The 12,810-nt window shown below is 45.5% G+C and overlaps 1 protein-coding gene across 1 annotated transcript in view; it reads left to right on the top strand.

Annotated features, from left to right (window-relative positions):
* Nucleotides 1-874: 874 nt before the first annotated feature.
* Nucleotides 875-12,810, top strand: part of LOC306776223 (cadherin-2-like) — a 111,398-nt gene continuing 99,462 nt past the window's right edge. Inside the window, exons 1-2 of the mRNA XM_079266842.1 lie at nt 875-1,003; nt 6,380-6,518. Coding sequence (XP_079122968.1) covers nt 962-1,003; nt 6,380-6,518 — 181 coding nt within the window. The 5' untranslated portion in view covers nt 875-961. The remainder of the gene's footprint in view (nt 1,004-6,379; nt 6,519-12,810) is intronic.

The raw sequence follows: 12,810 nt of genomic DNA, 5'->3' as shown, positions 1-12,810 counted from the left end.
ACACATGCACTGCCTTTCCCTTTATGAACCTGAGCCCACTCTTTTAGGATGTTGAATAAAACTCACAAAATATCCTGAACTTTTAGATAAGGCAGGTCTGAAAGTAACTGCAGCAGAACTATTGTTTTGTATTTTTAATAATCAGCTCCCATGGGAAGCTGCTGCTCAAAATCAGTTTAATAGGGATATATGAGAGTATAATGCGGCTGCATCACCACCTGGTTGGCAGTTGCACGACCTCAACTGTGATGTTCTAAAGAGGTGAGAACCGCACAGCGCATCATCCACAGAGCCGGCCACGGAGGACCAGCAGCAGTGCAGCAGGACGGCCATGCATCAGAGACCGGCACGCCAAAGTGTATATATGATGACTTATTACCCCTCATTATACACACGTATCCCTGATCACATTGAGTGTATTATTATCATCTTGTTTTATATTCTGTGTTATATTCCATCTCTGTATTTTAACATTGCACTATTTTATTTCTTCTGTTCACTTATTTTTCACTTACGTGATTTTCTTAATGTTGAATGAGCATCGTTGGAAGGAGCCTGAGATCTGCTCCTCATAACTGCTGCTGCATGACAATACAGACCTTGAGACACTTTGTCGGCGCACCGGGCTTATGTTATCACTTTATGTTCATATTAATCCCGTTGTGGCTGAAGCTTTGAGGATATCAGGAGCCAGTGCCTGATAATAACCCATCAGCGGAGAGGTAGGCGGGCTCAGTGCTCCCGATCCCCGCTAGAGGGCGGCACTGAGGCGGCAGGTGGTGAAAGACGACCCGGGCAGGCTGGAGCGCCGCTGCGCCGGGTAGAGCAGCCAGACACGGTGGAGAGCTGGTGGAGGGAGGAAGGCTGCCTCATGCCGCCGGGGTTTACCGGGAACTAATCACCTGACGTCCAGCGGACTCTGTCGGTTCCGGAAAGGGGGAATTATACCACAACACAAAAAATGCATCTTTTGGGGATTTGGATGCTGATGGCGGCTCTGCAGGTAAAAAAACAATCATTTTACACCGAGTCACAGCGGGACACAACGGGACACAACGGCCACAATGCGGCTGCCTTCGCTTCATGCTTAGTTCGTTATTTTTAAGACGTTGTCCGCAACGATCGTTATATATTTATATATATATATATATCTATATATTTATATATATATATATCGCGCGTTGGCGCTCCCCCGCCGGTGACTGCATGTCATCCCGTCTCATCCGTGGCACAATGCACGGTGCTTTTCTGCTGGAAGCAGGTGCTTGACTCTTGGTCGGGCTGTAGTCGAGTGTAGCCGAACTGAATCAAGCCCCGATGCGGAGCGGCTCGGTGAGCACATGCCAATGTCCATTTAAAAAAATGCAATTTTGAACGTGTCCTCTTCTGACGTTAACCGGGCACACGGTGATGGAGCAAGACGTTTCTGAGTCGTGTCTGCTCTTCTATTGGGCGTCCTGTCTAGTCGTAGCGCGTGCCGCGTCTGTGCCCTGCAATGATTCCACTCCTTGGTTTCTATAACTCTGCTCCTGTATCGGCCCTCTGGCCTGTGTGCGTCGTGCTGATGTGAACATGTCTGTGAAAGTGGACATGGTGTGATTTGAGATGACGTCTTGCACCACAACACCATTTTTCACGTCTCACATCGTGTTTCCTTGCGGGTTCAGCATGAAGCCAGAATAGTAATAGGGGGGCCAAGAGTTCTGCAGATTTTCTTTCCAACCATATAAGAAGGATATTCACTATTCAGGCAGTGAGTTAAACACGCCTGGACATCCGGTCTAGCTGCTTACCCAGACCTCATGTTTCATTATATGGCTTTTCTATTCCAGCATTCATTGCACAGAAGGAAAAGGTTTGCTAGAATTTGTTCCAGTGAGACAAATGAATGGCACTTTTCTGTGATCAAAATAACTCATCAATATAATCATCAAGTCAGATGAAAGAAGTTCGCCTCACCCCTCTTTGGGGAAAGTCAACCGACCGGGTCGTGATCAGAAGAGAGGATGGTAAACATCAAACCTTATCAACTGCCATTGTCTTCCCTTGATTTAACTAAAGGATTTGGGAAATGTGGGATAGTTATCTCTACAGATGCTCTGCCCAGTGCTGTTAACTGAATTAAGGCTATCCGAGTGAACGGTGAGACACAGAGATATGTGGAACTAAATCACTAACCATATTATGACCTGATATGTACTCAAGCCACAACCACATACGGTAAAGGTGCCTTCAGGTACATGCATAAAACATATGATCAAAGCCATTATAAAAAGCTACAGAGACAAATGTTTGGAAGCCTTTAAGGGATGTAAGGTAAGCCTGAGACTGCTGACCTTGCGGGTTTTGGAGGTATAGCAGGGCACTGGTGATGGGATTTGTTTAGGACCTGACCTTTGACCCACCTGACACAGCACTGCTCAGCACTGCTCTATTGATTTCTCCTCTTTTTCAGTCGACATTGGATCCTACTCGAGGGGCATTTACACGCTCCTTTTTGTTTGCTGGCTGTGTTTTCTGGAAACATTTGAATAACGCCTCTTTAAAAGGACAGTCACCCCGAAATCAAGATGACGGTTTTTTTCCTTATCAATCTAGATTGTTTTGGTGCGAGTTAAGTGTTGGAGATATCGGCCGTAGATATCTGACCTCTCTCAAACATGATGGGACTGTATGTCACTTGGCTTGTGGTGCTCAAAGCACAACAAATATACAAATAGTTCCGACATCAAACTGCTCACTGTGGATTATCTTCAGTTGGTCCAGGACCAGGTTGGTCCACATTTCTGGAAAGAGACATTGCTGTTCAAGTTTTTCAAACCTAAAGCAGAGTCATGTAGTCCCATTATATTGGAGAGAAGGCAGACATCTCAAGGGTCGATATCAGGCGGCAACCTTTGGTTCTACCGAGTGAAGCATTCTCTCTAGTGTCCACCAGGGGGCGACTCCTCTGGTTGTATAGAAGTCTATAGAAAATGACTCTACTTCTCTCTTGATTTATTCCCTCAGTAAACATTGTAAACATGAGTTTATGTCTCAATCTCTAGTTTCAAGTCTTCTTCAATACAGCATGATGTTCATTTAGTACATTATGCTCCATTTAGAGTCACACAGACCATAAAGCAGGGGATGCTTTAGGGCGGGGCTACACGCTGATTGACAGGTCGCTAATTTTTGTCTTGAACTCTTTCACAGTGTGTTTTCAGTTCATGAAAGGTAATTGTGACAATTTAGTTGCCTAGAAATGTTTTATTCAGCATTATAATTAGTTAGTGAGGTCCCTAATTTTGATTAGGGAGAGCGGGCGCTAATGCTGGCAAGTCACTTGTGGTTGCAAAAAACCAAGATGGCGTCAAAATGCCGAACTCAATGCTCAATGCGGTAGTCCCCTTAACCAATGGGTGACACCATGGTGACTACGTCCACTTCTTACATTCAGGCTATGACCAGCACCAGCACGTTAGCGATGTCTCTGGATGTTATGTGGTGCAATGTTCTGGAAGCTTTTGGACAGTTTCACACAAACCGTTGAAGGCAGAAAGGCCTGTTTTAGGGTCAGACAGCTCTCTGTCTGCATACATATGTCTGTTAGCTGAACACTGGTCAGACTGTGACCGACGCGTCGCCCATCACCTCCAGGTGTGTTTACGTTGAGTTTCAGCGTGTGACTCTGTGTCAGCCGTGGTGCTGTTCTGTGTCACCGTGTGCTCTCCATGGTTTAGGACGCAAGATGTTCTCTATGTTCACGTGTTCACTGCTTCAGCTGCCGCTTCTCACTGGAATATGTCAGTATTGCTAACCAAATGATTTTTATTATAAATGATCATAATTAGTTTACTTGAGGAGATGAATGTGATCATTGGAATTTCAATTATATGAAATGGATGGAATATTCTAATTTGACCTCTGAGCAGTTTTTCGGATTATTTAACACAATTTAATATTTAATTCAATATAAATCATAACTGTGGTTTACATTAAAGTCTGAAGAGTTTTCAGGTGAAGCTGAAAGGGATTTTATTTTATTGCAAACACAATATTTATTTTACCGCATATGTAAGATGATGACTTCCTCTCTCATAGAACACAATGCAGCAGAAACAGGAATAGAGAAGTCAGATGGTCCTCAGAGACAGTCCTAATTATAGTACACGAGGTCATTGTGTGTGTCGGTGCCATGAGCGTACACATGGTTGAACTCCATCCTCTGGGCTCAGTGGGCAGCCTGTGAGATGATTTGTTGGTGTACGTTGGTGTACGTGTTATCAACGTATTCTCAAGCGATGTTCAGTGTACAAACTCTTCTCTCAGGGTCTACATTACACCGTGTTCTGCCCTGTCAGCTACCAGGTGAGGGTTCATGACATCATTCACATGTCCGGTTATCAGGCACATGATAACACGTTTATTCTCTTCCCAGAGCGTGTTGGTGGGAGCCGGATGTTGAAACTCTGTTATCGTTGTGTCCACACATGATACACGGAGGAAAGGCCTTGTCTCACACTTACTGTGAGTGGAAATACTGTGTGGTCCATCCAGCGGTACGTGTCGTGACATCAGCAGCTTATGGTGGAGATCGCTCTGGATTCTCTAAGGAGAGCAGGAGATCCTCGTCGCTTGGGACTTTCACCCAGGAGACCACTGTTCATGCCTCGTGTGGAAACACTGACTAACCTAACTAAGTAGTTCTCTCGCCTAAACGTCATTGAGAATAACTTTTTTAAAACAACCAAAGTGTGAGCGGTGGAAACGCTGAAACGCTGATCACACGTTTGTTGACATGAAACACATCTTTGGTTCAGAAGTCAAAACCACCGGCCGACGCAATACAGGCCATAAACCAGAGCGCCTCCATCATTAATTATAAAGGTGTAGAAGGGATGCACTATGTGCTTTGATGTTCTGTCTCAGACAGAAACAAGGCTGAAGCAGGAATGTTTGTTTTCAGCTGATCTGCTACCGTCATTTCCGGGATATAGAGCGCACCTATATATAGGCCGCACCGGCTAATTTTTAACAGGAAAAAGAAATTGTACATAAATAAGCCGCACTTGTCTATAAGCCGCAGGTCTCCCCGTTGAAACATGAGATTGTTATGATGTGGTGTGTTCAAGGACCCAAATGCAGACTCAGGACAGCAGAGTTCTATTTCAAACCAAGATGATTTATTTCTCTCAGACGGGGGAAAAAAACAGGAAATAGTAAAAGTCAACTAGGAGGCGTCTCCACGCGCTCCGCACAGGTCCAAGCTGGAAAGTGGCTGAATCCTCTGAGCGGCAGACGAAGCCGTCAGGGAAACAGTCACGTCAAACACAGAGGCGCGTCCTCGCGCTCCGCTCTGAGCCGAGCCGGAACGTGGCTAGTCCGTGGCGGGCAGGCAGGCTGGATCGACTGTGTGAAACCCGGGGCTCGACACAGGATCGCCAAGACTTCACAGTTTATCTCCGAGGAACGAACTGGAAGGCTTCTTCGTGCAGGTGAAAACCCGAGGCTCGACACTGGACGGGGTTAAATGTGTTGGCGGCGCAAAGCTAGTTGGCCTATGAAAATCCATCAATTAGCCGCATCGTTGTAAAAGCCGCAGTCTCAAAGCGTGTGAAAAAAGTAGCAGCTTATATGCCAGAATTTACGTAATTACATCCTCAAAAATCTGAGCAATGATCTATGCCTATGAAATACCAGAAAGTAGTCAAACTAAGTACTGCATCGTAATGATATAAAATAACAAAAAGTAGCTATTTCATACTTTAATGATCACGTTATTATTGTATCAGTTGATTGTTTAATTACTCCTCAGTAGCTACTGAGTGGCTCTGGTGGTGAGCTTGTTTTCTAATACTACTTCCAAGCTCAGCAGTGGAATGTCCCGTTTCCCCTGAACGTCCCCACCGCAGCCTGTGCAGCATCATGCAGAAGCACAGCATCCGACCAGAGCGTGTCTCTCCCCATTCCTTCTGCTCAGAGGGGACGAGATGAAAGCCAGACGTGCTACATCCCACCTCCTCCCATTTTTATGTTCCCTTTGACGCGCAACACTTCTTCTTCTGCTTCACTGCTGCAAAGTTTGCACAACAAATGCCAAAAAAACATGTGGCCGCCTAATGCAGTCGGTGCTAATAGTTTCTGTCCTGATTCTGTTCACCCACAGTGATGTTCAGCCCTCTGCTGGACCTACAGAAGGAAGATTTGTTGTATTAGTGTCTTTACATTTCAGTTTTGAATGAGGTTGATGAAAAAAAACCTCCTCACGGCCGACAGGAGGAAGAGTCAAACTTCAGACAGAATCATTAAAAGTCAACAAAAATATCAGAATCAAGATGTCGCGACACCAACTTAAATGCATTCAAATATGAGAACATTCTCTTTATTCTGTCTCCAGCTGGTTGCTCTGGGAGGAGAGGCCGAGCGCCCGCTGTCAAGAGAGCTGGGGTCGCTGCCGTGCACGAGGTGCTTCACTCAGCAGGAATACGTCATCGAAGTGGACCAGGAGCTGGCAAAGGGACAGCCCGTCTTCAACGGTCAGTACACACACACACACACACACAGTAGTAATCCCCTGCTGTTGGGTGGGGGTTGTTTAAGAGTCCTGCTGATGTGTGAACCATGATGCAGCCTGAAGAGCACTGAGGGAGGAGATGGATTAGACTGGAGGTTGACCTGATTACTACACTTTAGATGTTTCAGTGACACATCACTGTGATTTAGCTACGGAGTGGTCTGGTGAAACTAGGGCTGGGCGGTATACCGGTTCAACCGGTATACAGGTTTCAATTTCCCGTACGATATGAATTTTTTATATACCGTCATACCGGTTATGATGCACAGCCGAAACAACTTCTGTTGCTCTTCAACAGGCAGTGTTTTTCTTGGAGGCTACATTTAGCTCCGTGTTTGGTGTCAATATGCCGACGTGAATTGTATCCTTCATCACCGACACGCCTCATAACACAGAAGACAGACCCGTTGTTCTCCTTGAAGCACAAACATGTATTCACTTTCCCATCTTTCATTACATTTTCTTCCCTCTGCATCAATTTCTCTCTTCGTGGACATTTTGGGATTATTTGTCGATCTTTTTCAATCGTTGGAAAACCTCTTTTCGGGCTGTTGCCTCTCCTGTCCACCTGTTATGATAGTTTTAATGCCGGTACACAGACAACATGCTATCTCATCATTTCAACTTTCTATCTCATCATTTCGACCATGGGGATACTTTTATTTTCTTTTAATTACTTTTAATTATTTTTCCAAAAAAAAAAAAAAAAAAATATATATATATATATATATATATATTTTTTTTTTTTTTGCTGGCGGATTCGCGGGCCACATAAAATGACGTGGCGGCCGGATTCGGCTTTGGATTCGGCCTTGAGTTTGACACCTGTGGTGTAGAGGAAACAGGAGGTAGCATTGAAGGTTATATGTTACAGTCTGTTGTTTTTAAAACTGTCTTCAGGCTTTGTTGATGAAGAGTCCATCCAAAGTCCTCTCTTCATCTTTCTCAGTAGTCTTTGAACAACGTGTTGAACTGGATACCATCAGGTTTTATGTCTCCTATCGGATCCGTCGAGCTCTCCCTGAGTCGGGCCCGATCCAACCTGCATGATGTCAATGTGAATATAAATCTACTTCTATAGTCGCAGTGAAACGTAGTCTGTAGTCTAACCTAGTATTAGGAGCATTGGGCTGCTGCTATACGGCGCCCAGGGCGCCCTGGTGCCTTGCTCAAGGGCACCTCGGCAATACCCAGGAGGCGAACAGGCACCTCTCCAGCTACTGCTGCCCCGTGATGCACACGAATAACATGGAATTATTATTATTGGGTATGGAACAGGGTTGCCTCCTCACAGTTCATAAGTCGACTAATTGGCTGTCTTTAGTCAAATACTCTGTTTTATTCTTATTGTAGTAAATAAAGAAGTGTTGCTTCTTTGTGGAGGAAACAAATCTGTCCGTTAAATCATCTAATCGATAAAATTCCCTGACTGTTAGGTGTGTGTGTGTGTGTGTGTGTGTGTGTGAATCTCACTGGAGTTACGACGTTTTCAGAATACACTTATTTGATTGGCTGAGCAGCATCACGGGATACGATGAACAACACATGTGTTTCTTGGCCGTGAAGGCTAGAACAGCTGTGCCGGTTACAATAGAAGCGCTCCGTTAAAATGTAATAATTCTCTATTATCTATGCGGTTATAGGTCCAGGTCCGGATACAGCGGCGTCTGTTAGTGAGCTACTGTAGAAGCACTGTAGATATGAAGGGCTCAATCTTAGCAAGTTTGTCTTAAGCTGGTAGTGTGAAGACATTTAAAAGTGGAAGTTTGGCTGAAAAAAAAAAAAACTTGTTTTGAAGCTATAAATATCCTTATATTTCTATGGTAAGGCACTGAAAACTCATCATTAGTGTTCAAATTCAAATATTAAGGCCAAATCTCCAAAACTAAACATCTCACACCAAAACGATCTCGACTGATCAACAGCACTACAGGTAAGAGGAACAGTTAAAGCTCACATTGTCATCGGAATACAGTTCAACACTTCACTGGAAACTGTCTGAAAGCAGCGGTGAGTCAGGTCTGTCTGTGGGAAGGAGCAAAAACGTGTGTGTGTGTGTGTGTGTGTGTGTGTGTGAGTGAGTCAGACCGAGGTCAGCGGCCATCCTGTACTTCCTGTGGAGCGCAGCAGGGCTGACTGCTCTGACCTTCCCGTTTTCCCATCCATCCTTCCTATTCATGCGGTTAGTGTGAGCAGCGATGCGGCTGCAGGTCAGCGCTACCACAGACACGGCCGTGGAAAACCCCATCCCATCAACGAGCCAGCAGACACGGAGAGCATTCATCTCCCCCACATCCTCTCTAAATCCCCCTCTCTTTTCTGTTTTTCCCTCCCTTTCTTTTCCCGTTCCGTACTCTTCTCTTGTCATGCAGGGAATTGCCCTACTTTATTCTAGCCTCAGATATCACTGTCTAACCGCCGGATTCTGGAAAGGGCGGCCGATATACAGAATCCCCCCCCCCCCCTCTATTTGAATCAGTCCCACTCTTCTTTATTCTCCCCCCCCCCCCCGTCAATTGACTGCTGCTCTTGCATTGTTTTTCCTCACAGGGGCTTATTAATGTCTTAGCAGTGGGATGTTCGTTGCTGTTATGTTCCCCTTCTGCACCTGATGTAATGTTGAATTTTGTAGCAGGAAATACTGAATTTGTACCACTCCGAGGTGGTAAATGATTCATTTGATTTTGGATGGATGTCCGTTCTATATCAGCAGCTCTTTCAGATCAAAAATATCTTGATGACCAGTTCGGTGGTGGGTAGGAGGGATAAAAGCCATCATTCATTTTCTGGAAATGCTGTTGATTTATAGGTAATATAACCAGATATGTGTTGGGGTCTGACCAAATGGCTTCAACATGTGCTGTGAACAAAGAGAATCAGGCCTTCACTGTGTCAAGCAAAGGTTTCATCCTGATTTGTAGTTTGATGAGAGCAAAGGAATGTCACACTAGGGTGTGAATTCCCCCGCCCCCCCCCCCCAAAAAAAACTATGGTTCCTGAAGTCACCTGAATGCACCGCTGCAATCTCATTGGCCGAAGGCCAAGAGACCCCAGGACCCCTGTGGTTCAACCACTGGTCTACAAAACCGCCTGCAGATCACACCTCAATGCTTTTTCCCTTCGACCTCGGTTGAGTTAGGGAGCACGCAAACGCTCTCTTCGCCCGGACCCCCCCGTCCAGGCCACAGACGATCCAGCTTCCCCGCCAGTGCGACGCTGGCCACGAGGAAGCAACGGCCCTTCTCCCCTCCTCAAACCCTGTCAGGTCACAAGCCATTTCGCTGGACGAAACAGCCGTGTTCCACGCCGAGTAAAGGCCCACTCCGCCCGCGATAACAAATCCGCTTCAGCGATCCGTTCGCCGCTTTTTGCTTCTTTTTCTTTTTGTGCACACATTCCGGCGAAGGAAAGACGACCAAGCCTCCCTCCTTCACGACGATTCCCGGTAAGACGCACGGACCACGCCGTCAGCCGAAGTTAGATCACCCTCCCTGCAGCGAGGATAGATCACGTCTGCGTTTCGCTCCAGAGCGAGCTCACGCCAACGGACCGAAGCCGCACCAGCAAACGCCGTGCAACACACAGCGCCCGCTGCAAAGCCGCGCCGACCCGCAAGCTGCCCCCCCCCCCCTTGCTGCCGAGGAAAAAGGACCACTTTGCCACGAACACTTCAACGTTGCAACGAAGCATCGACAAGTAAGATTCTTGGCATCTGGGCGTAGCTTATCTTAAATTAACTTAAGTTTAATTCAGGCCATTCATTTATACGTTGATATTCCCGTGTTTTTGTGTGTTTAGGTTACTGTCACGTGATACGGAGGTATTGCGCAATCATTACGGAGCAGAGAAGCTCCGCTGCATTGTGTATGAACTGCTATGACTGTTTGCTTGGGATTTATTTGATTTCTTTTCATTTGTTTTATTACACTTCGTGTGGTATTCTCTCCTCATTAAATCAGCTCGGTGAGTGAAGTGTGAAATCTCGGCTATCGTACATAACTGCTGGCAGTTCTACCGACAACGGCACGTTGTGTACGATACGGCCAGCGATCCCCATTCTCACTACAACGCGGACCGCACGCAGAAGTTTGATTCATGACCCCCACCTTTGCTCTCTTTCTATCTCTGCCCCTGGGGAAACCCCGTTGAAATGATCGCCTCACATCACGTGCTGCCCAGGCACACGTGATTACGTATAGCAGTCTCACCGCCATTTTGCCCGAGTCACTCGACTCCGCCATCTGGTGGTAGTTTAGCTGTAGTACCTTAAGGCCCCTCCCCTTTTGGCCCGCGTCACTCGACGCCGCCATCTTTGTAGTCTTTAGCGGTAGCTGTAAGACTCTCCTTCCTTTTCACCCACACACACACACACACACACACACACACACACACACACACAGACATACACCCTCATCCATTTTATTCATTCTTTAGTTTAGGCATATAAAATGGTATGATAACGTTTGTTGGTTGCAATATTAATTGATTTGATCATTTATTATTTTGATTTAATAAACTCTGTTATACTTTAAGGAGCAGTCGTCTGTGATTACTTGTGCATATGTATTTGATAAGACTGTATGTAGTAGCCTGTGCTCGAACTTAAAACCTTCACTGTCACTGAATGTGTAGTCATACGCAGACTATTGACATTATGAGTGACTACTAATTATGAGACTTAGTTTTATCGTTTGGTTATTGGTCCCTGTTCGCAGGGTGGTGCCCCGTTGTTATTAATAATCATTAATAATTGTTACATACATTAATAATTCTATTGATGTCAAGAATTCAGTTTCTTAAATGCTGATAACCCAAACACGCTCCCTTAGTTCCCAACATATGCATAATATCTGATAGACAGGCGCTTCATCACATTGATGCTGTTCATGCAGTGTTGTAAAATAGTCCATCTCATTGCTTTGTGACATTGACGCTAGCTGCCTGAATGATGCTGGCAGCCACAGAAGGAAGAGTGTAAATCTCTTCATGAGACATGCCGTCACATCGCCGCCCTCACTGCCAGCCGGGGGGAAGTTGGAACTGATGTGGATTCGTTGAGGATCAGAGCACCACCCTGAAGACAAACAGTCAACTTTATTCAAAGAAGTATCACACTTGCACAACCGGACACCCAGTGAGATGAGCTTATTGATCTTTATGACCCTGAGACTATCTGGTCAAAGAACACAGGCCAAGGGCTGTCACAAGCATCCGTGTTCGGCCCTTTGTGTTGGAGTGGTAATATTGTTTCGATTTGATAGAAGTGACGTTCTTTCTATTTTTTCTATGCAGATGATACAGTCTTCTATAAATGGTGGAGGTAGTGTTTGTAAACGGAAACACATCCAACATGCTAACGCACATTCGTCGGCATTGACCAAACGAGCTGATTACCAGGATGAAGAAGTGTAGTGACATTAGTATCTAGTTTCACAGCATAAGAGGTGCTTTTCAGTCTTTTAGCTTACTGTGACCTGCTGCCTCTTGGAAGGTGTTTGTTCAGTGAATGAAGTATTCATTTCTTTATGATGAAAATAGTTGCCAGTGGGCAAAACGTTGCCTCAGCCCCAGCAGGAGGATCGTGTCTGTCTTTGACAGCCGCACTGCTGTCTGTGAAAAATGAATGAAAAGGAACCACTGTACGGAACTCCCACTGAACCCTCAGCGGGTGCTGTAGTCCTTTCCCCAGTAGTGCTCTAAGAATAGCAAAACATTCATTGTATATATGTTAAATGTAAATTTGGTCAATGTTTGGCCTCAAAAGCTGCAGCGAGACCGTTTTTCTCCCATTTTGTACTCATGAAGCTCATAAATGAATAAAAGCTTAAGCGAGCTTTTGGACATTCACTGCATTGCAAAGTACAGTAGAGTTGATTAATTGAACATCCATTGGTAATAAACAATGTTACATAATGGAGCCATGAGTGAAATGGTTTGACTTCATGTTACATTTTGATCCACATCCCAATATCTTTTTGAAGTTCCAACTGACCTTTCCATCGAGTTGAGCATGTGATGTTGTTCCGCATCAGGTGCTCCAGGAACAAAGCTCCTTCTGCTGCTGCACGCATTGGGAACGCCTCTGGATCAAAGAGCCGTTAAAGTGACTAGTGCTTGACACCGCATCATTTGCACTGCGTACTAACCGGGAACCGTTTTGTGGTCATTCGCGTGAATCGTGTCATTTGCGGCAGACGTGCCGGAGAGGGGGCGTGGCTTATCGCCCTGGAAGCCGTTCAACTGTGCGCCATTTA

The sequence above is a fragment of the Melanostigma gelatinosum genome, assembly GCF_949748355.1.
Source record: "Melanostigma gelatinosum genome assembly, chromosome: 4".
Classification (NCBI taxonomy): Eukaryota; Metazoa; Chordata; class Actinopteri; order Perciformes; family Zoarcidae; genus Melanostigma; species Melanostigma gelatinosum.
Note: the sequence above shows the minus strand (reverse complement) of the source record. Positions and strands in the feature narration are given on the sequence as shown.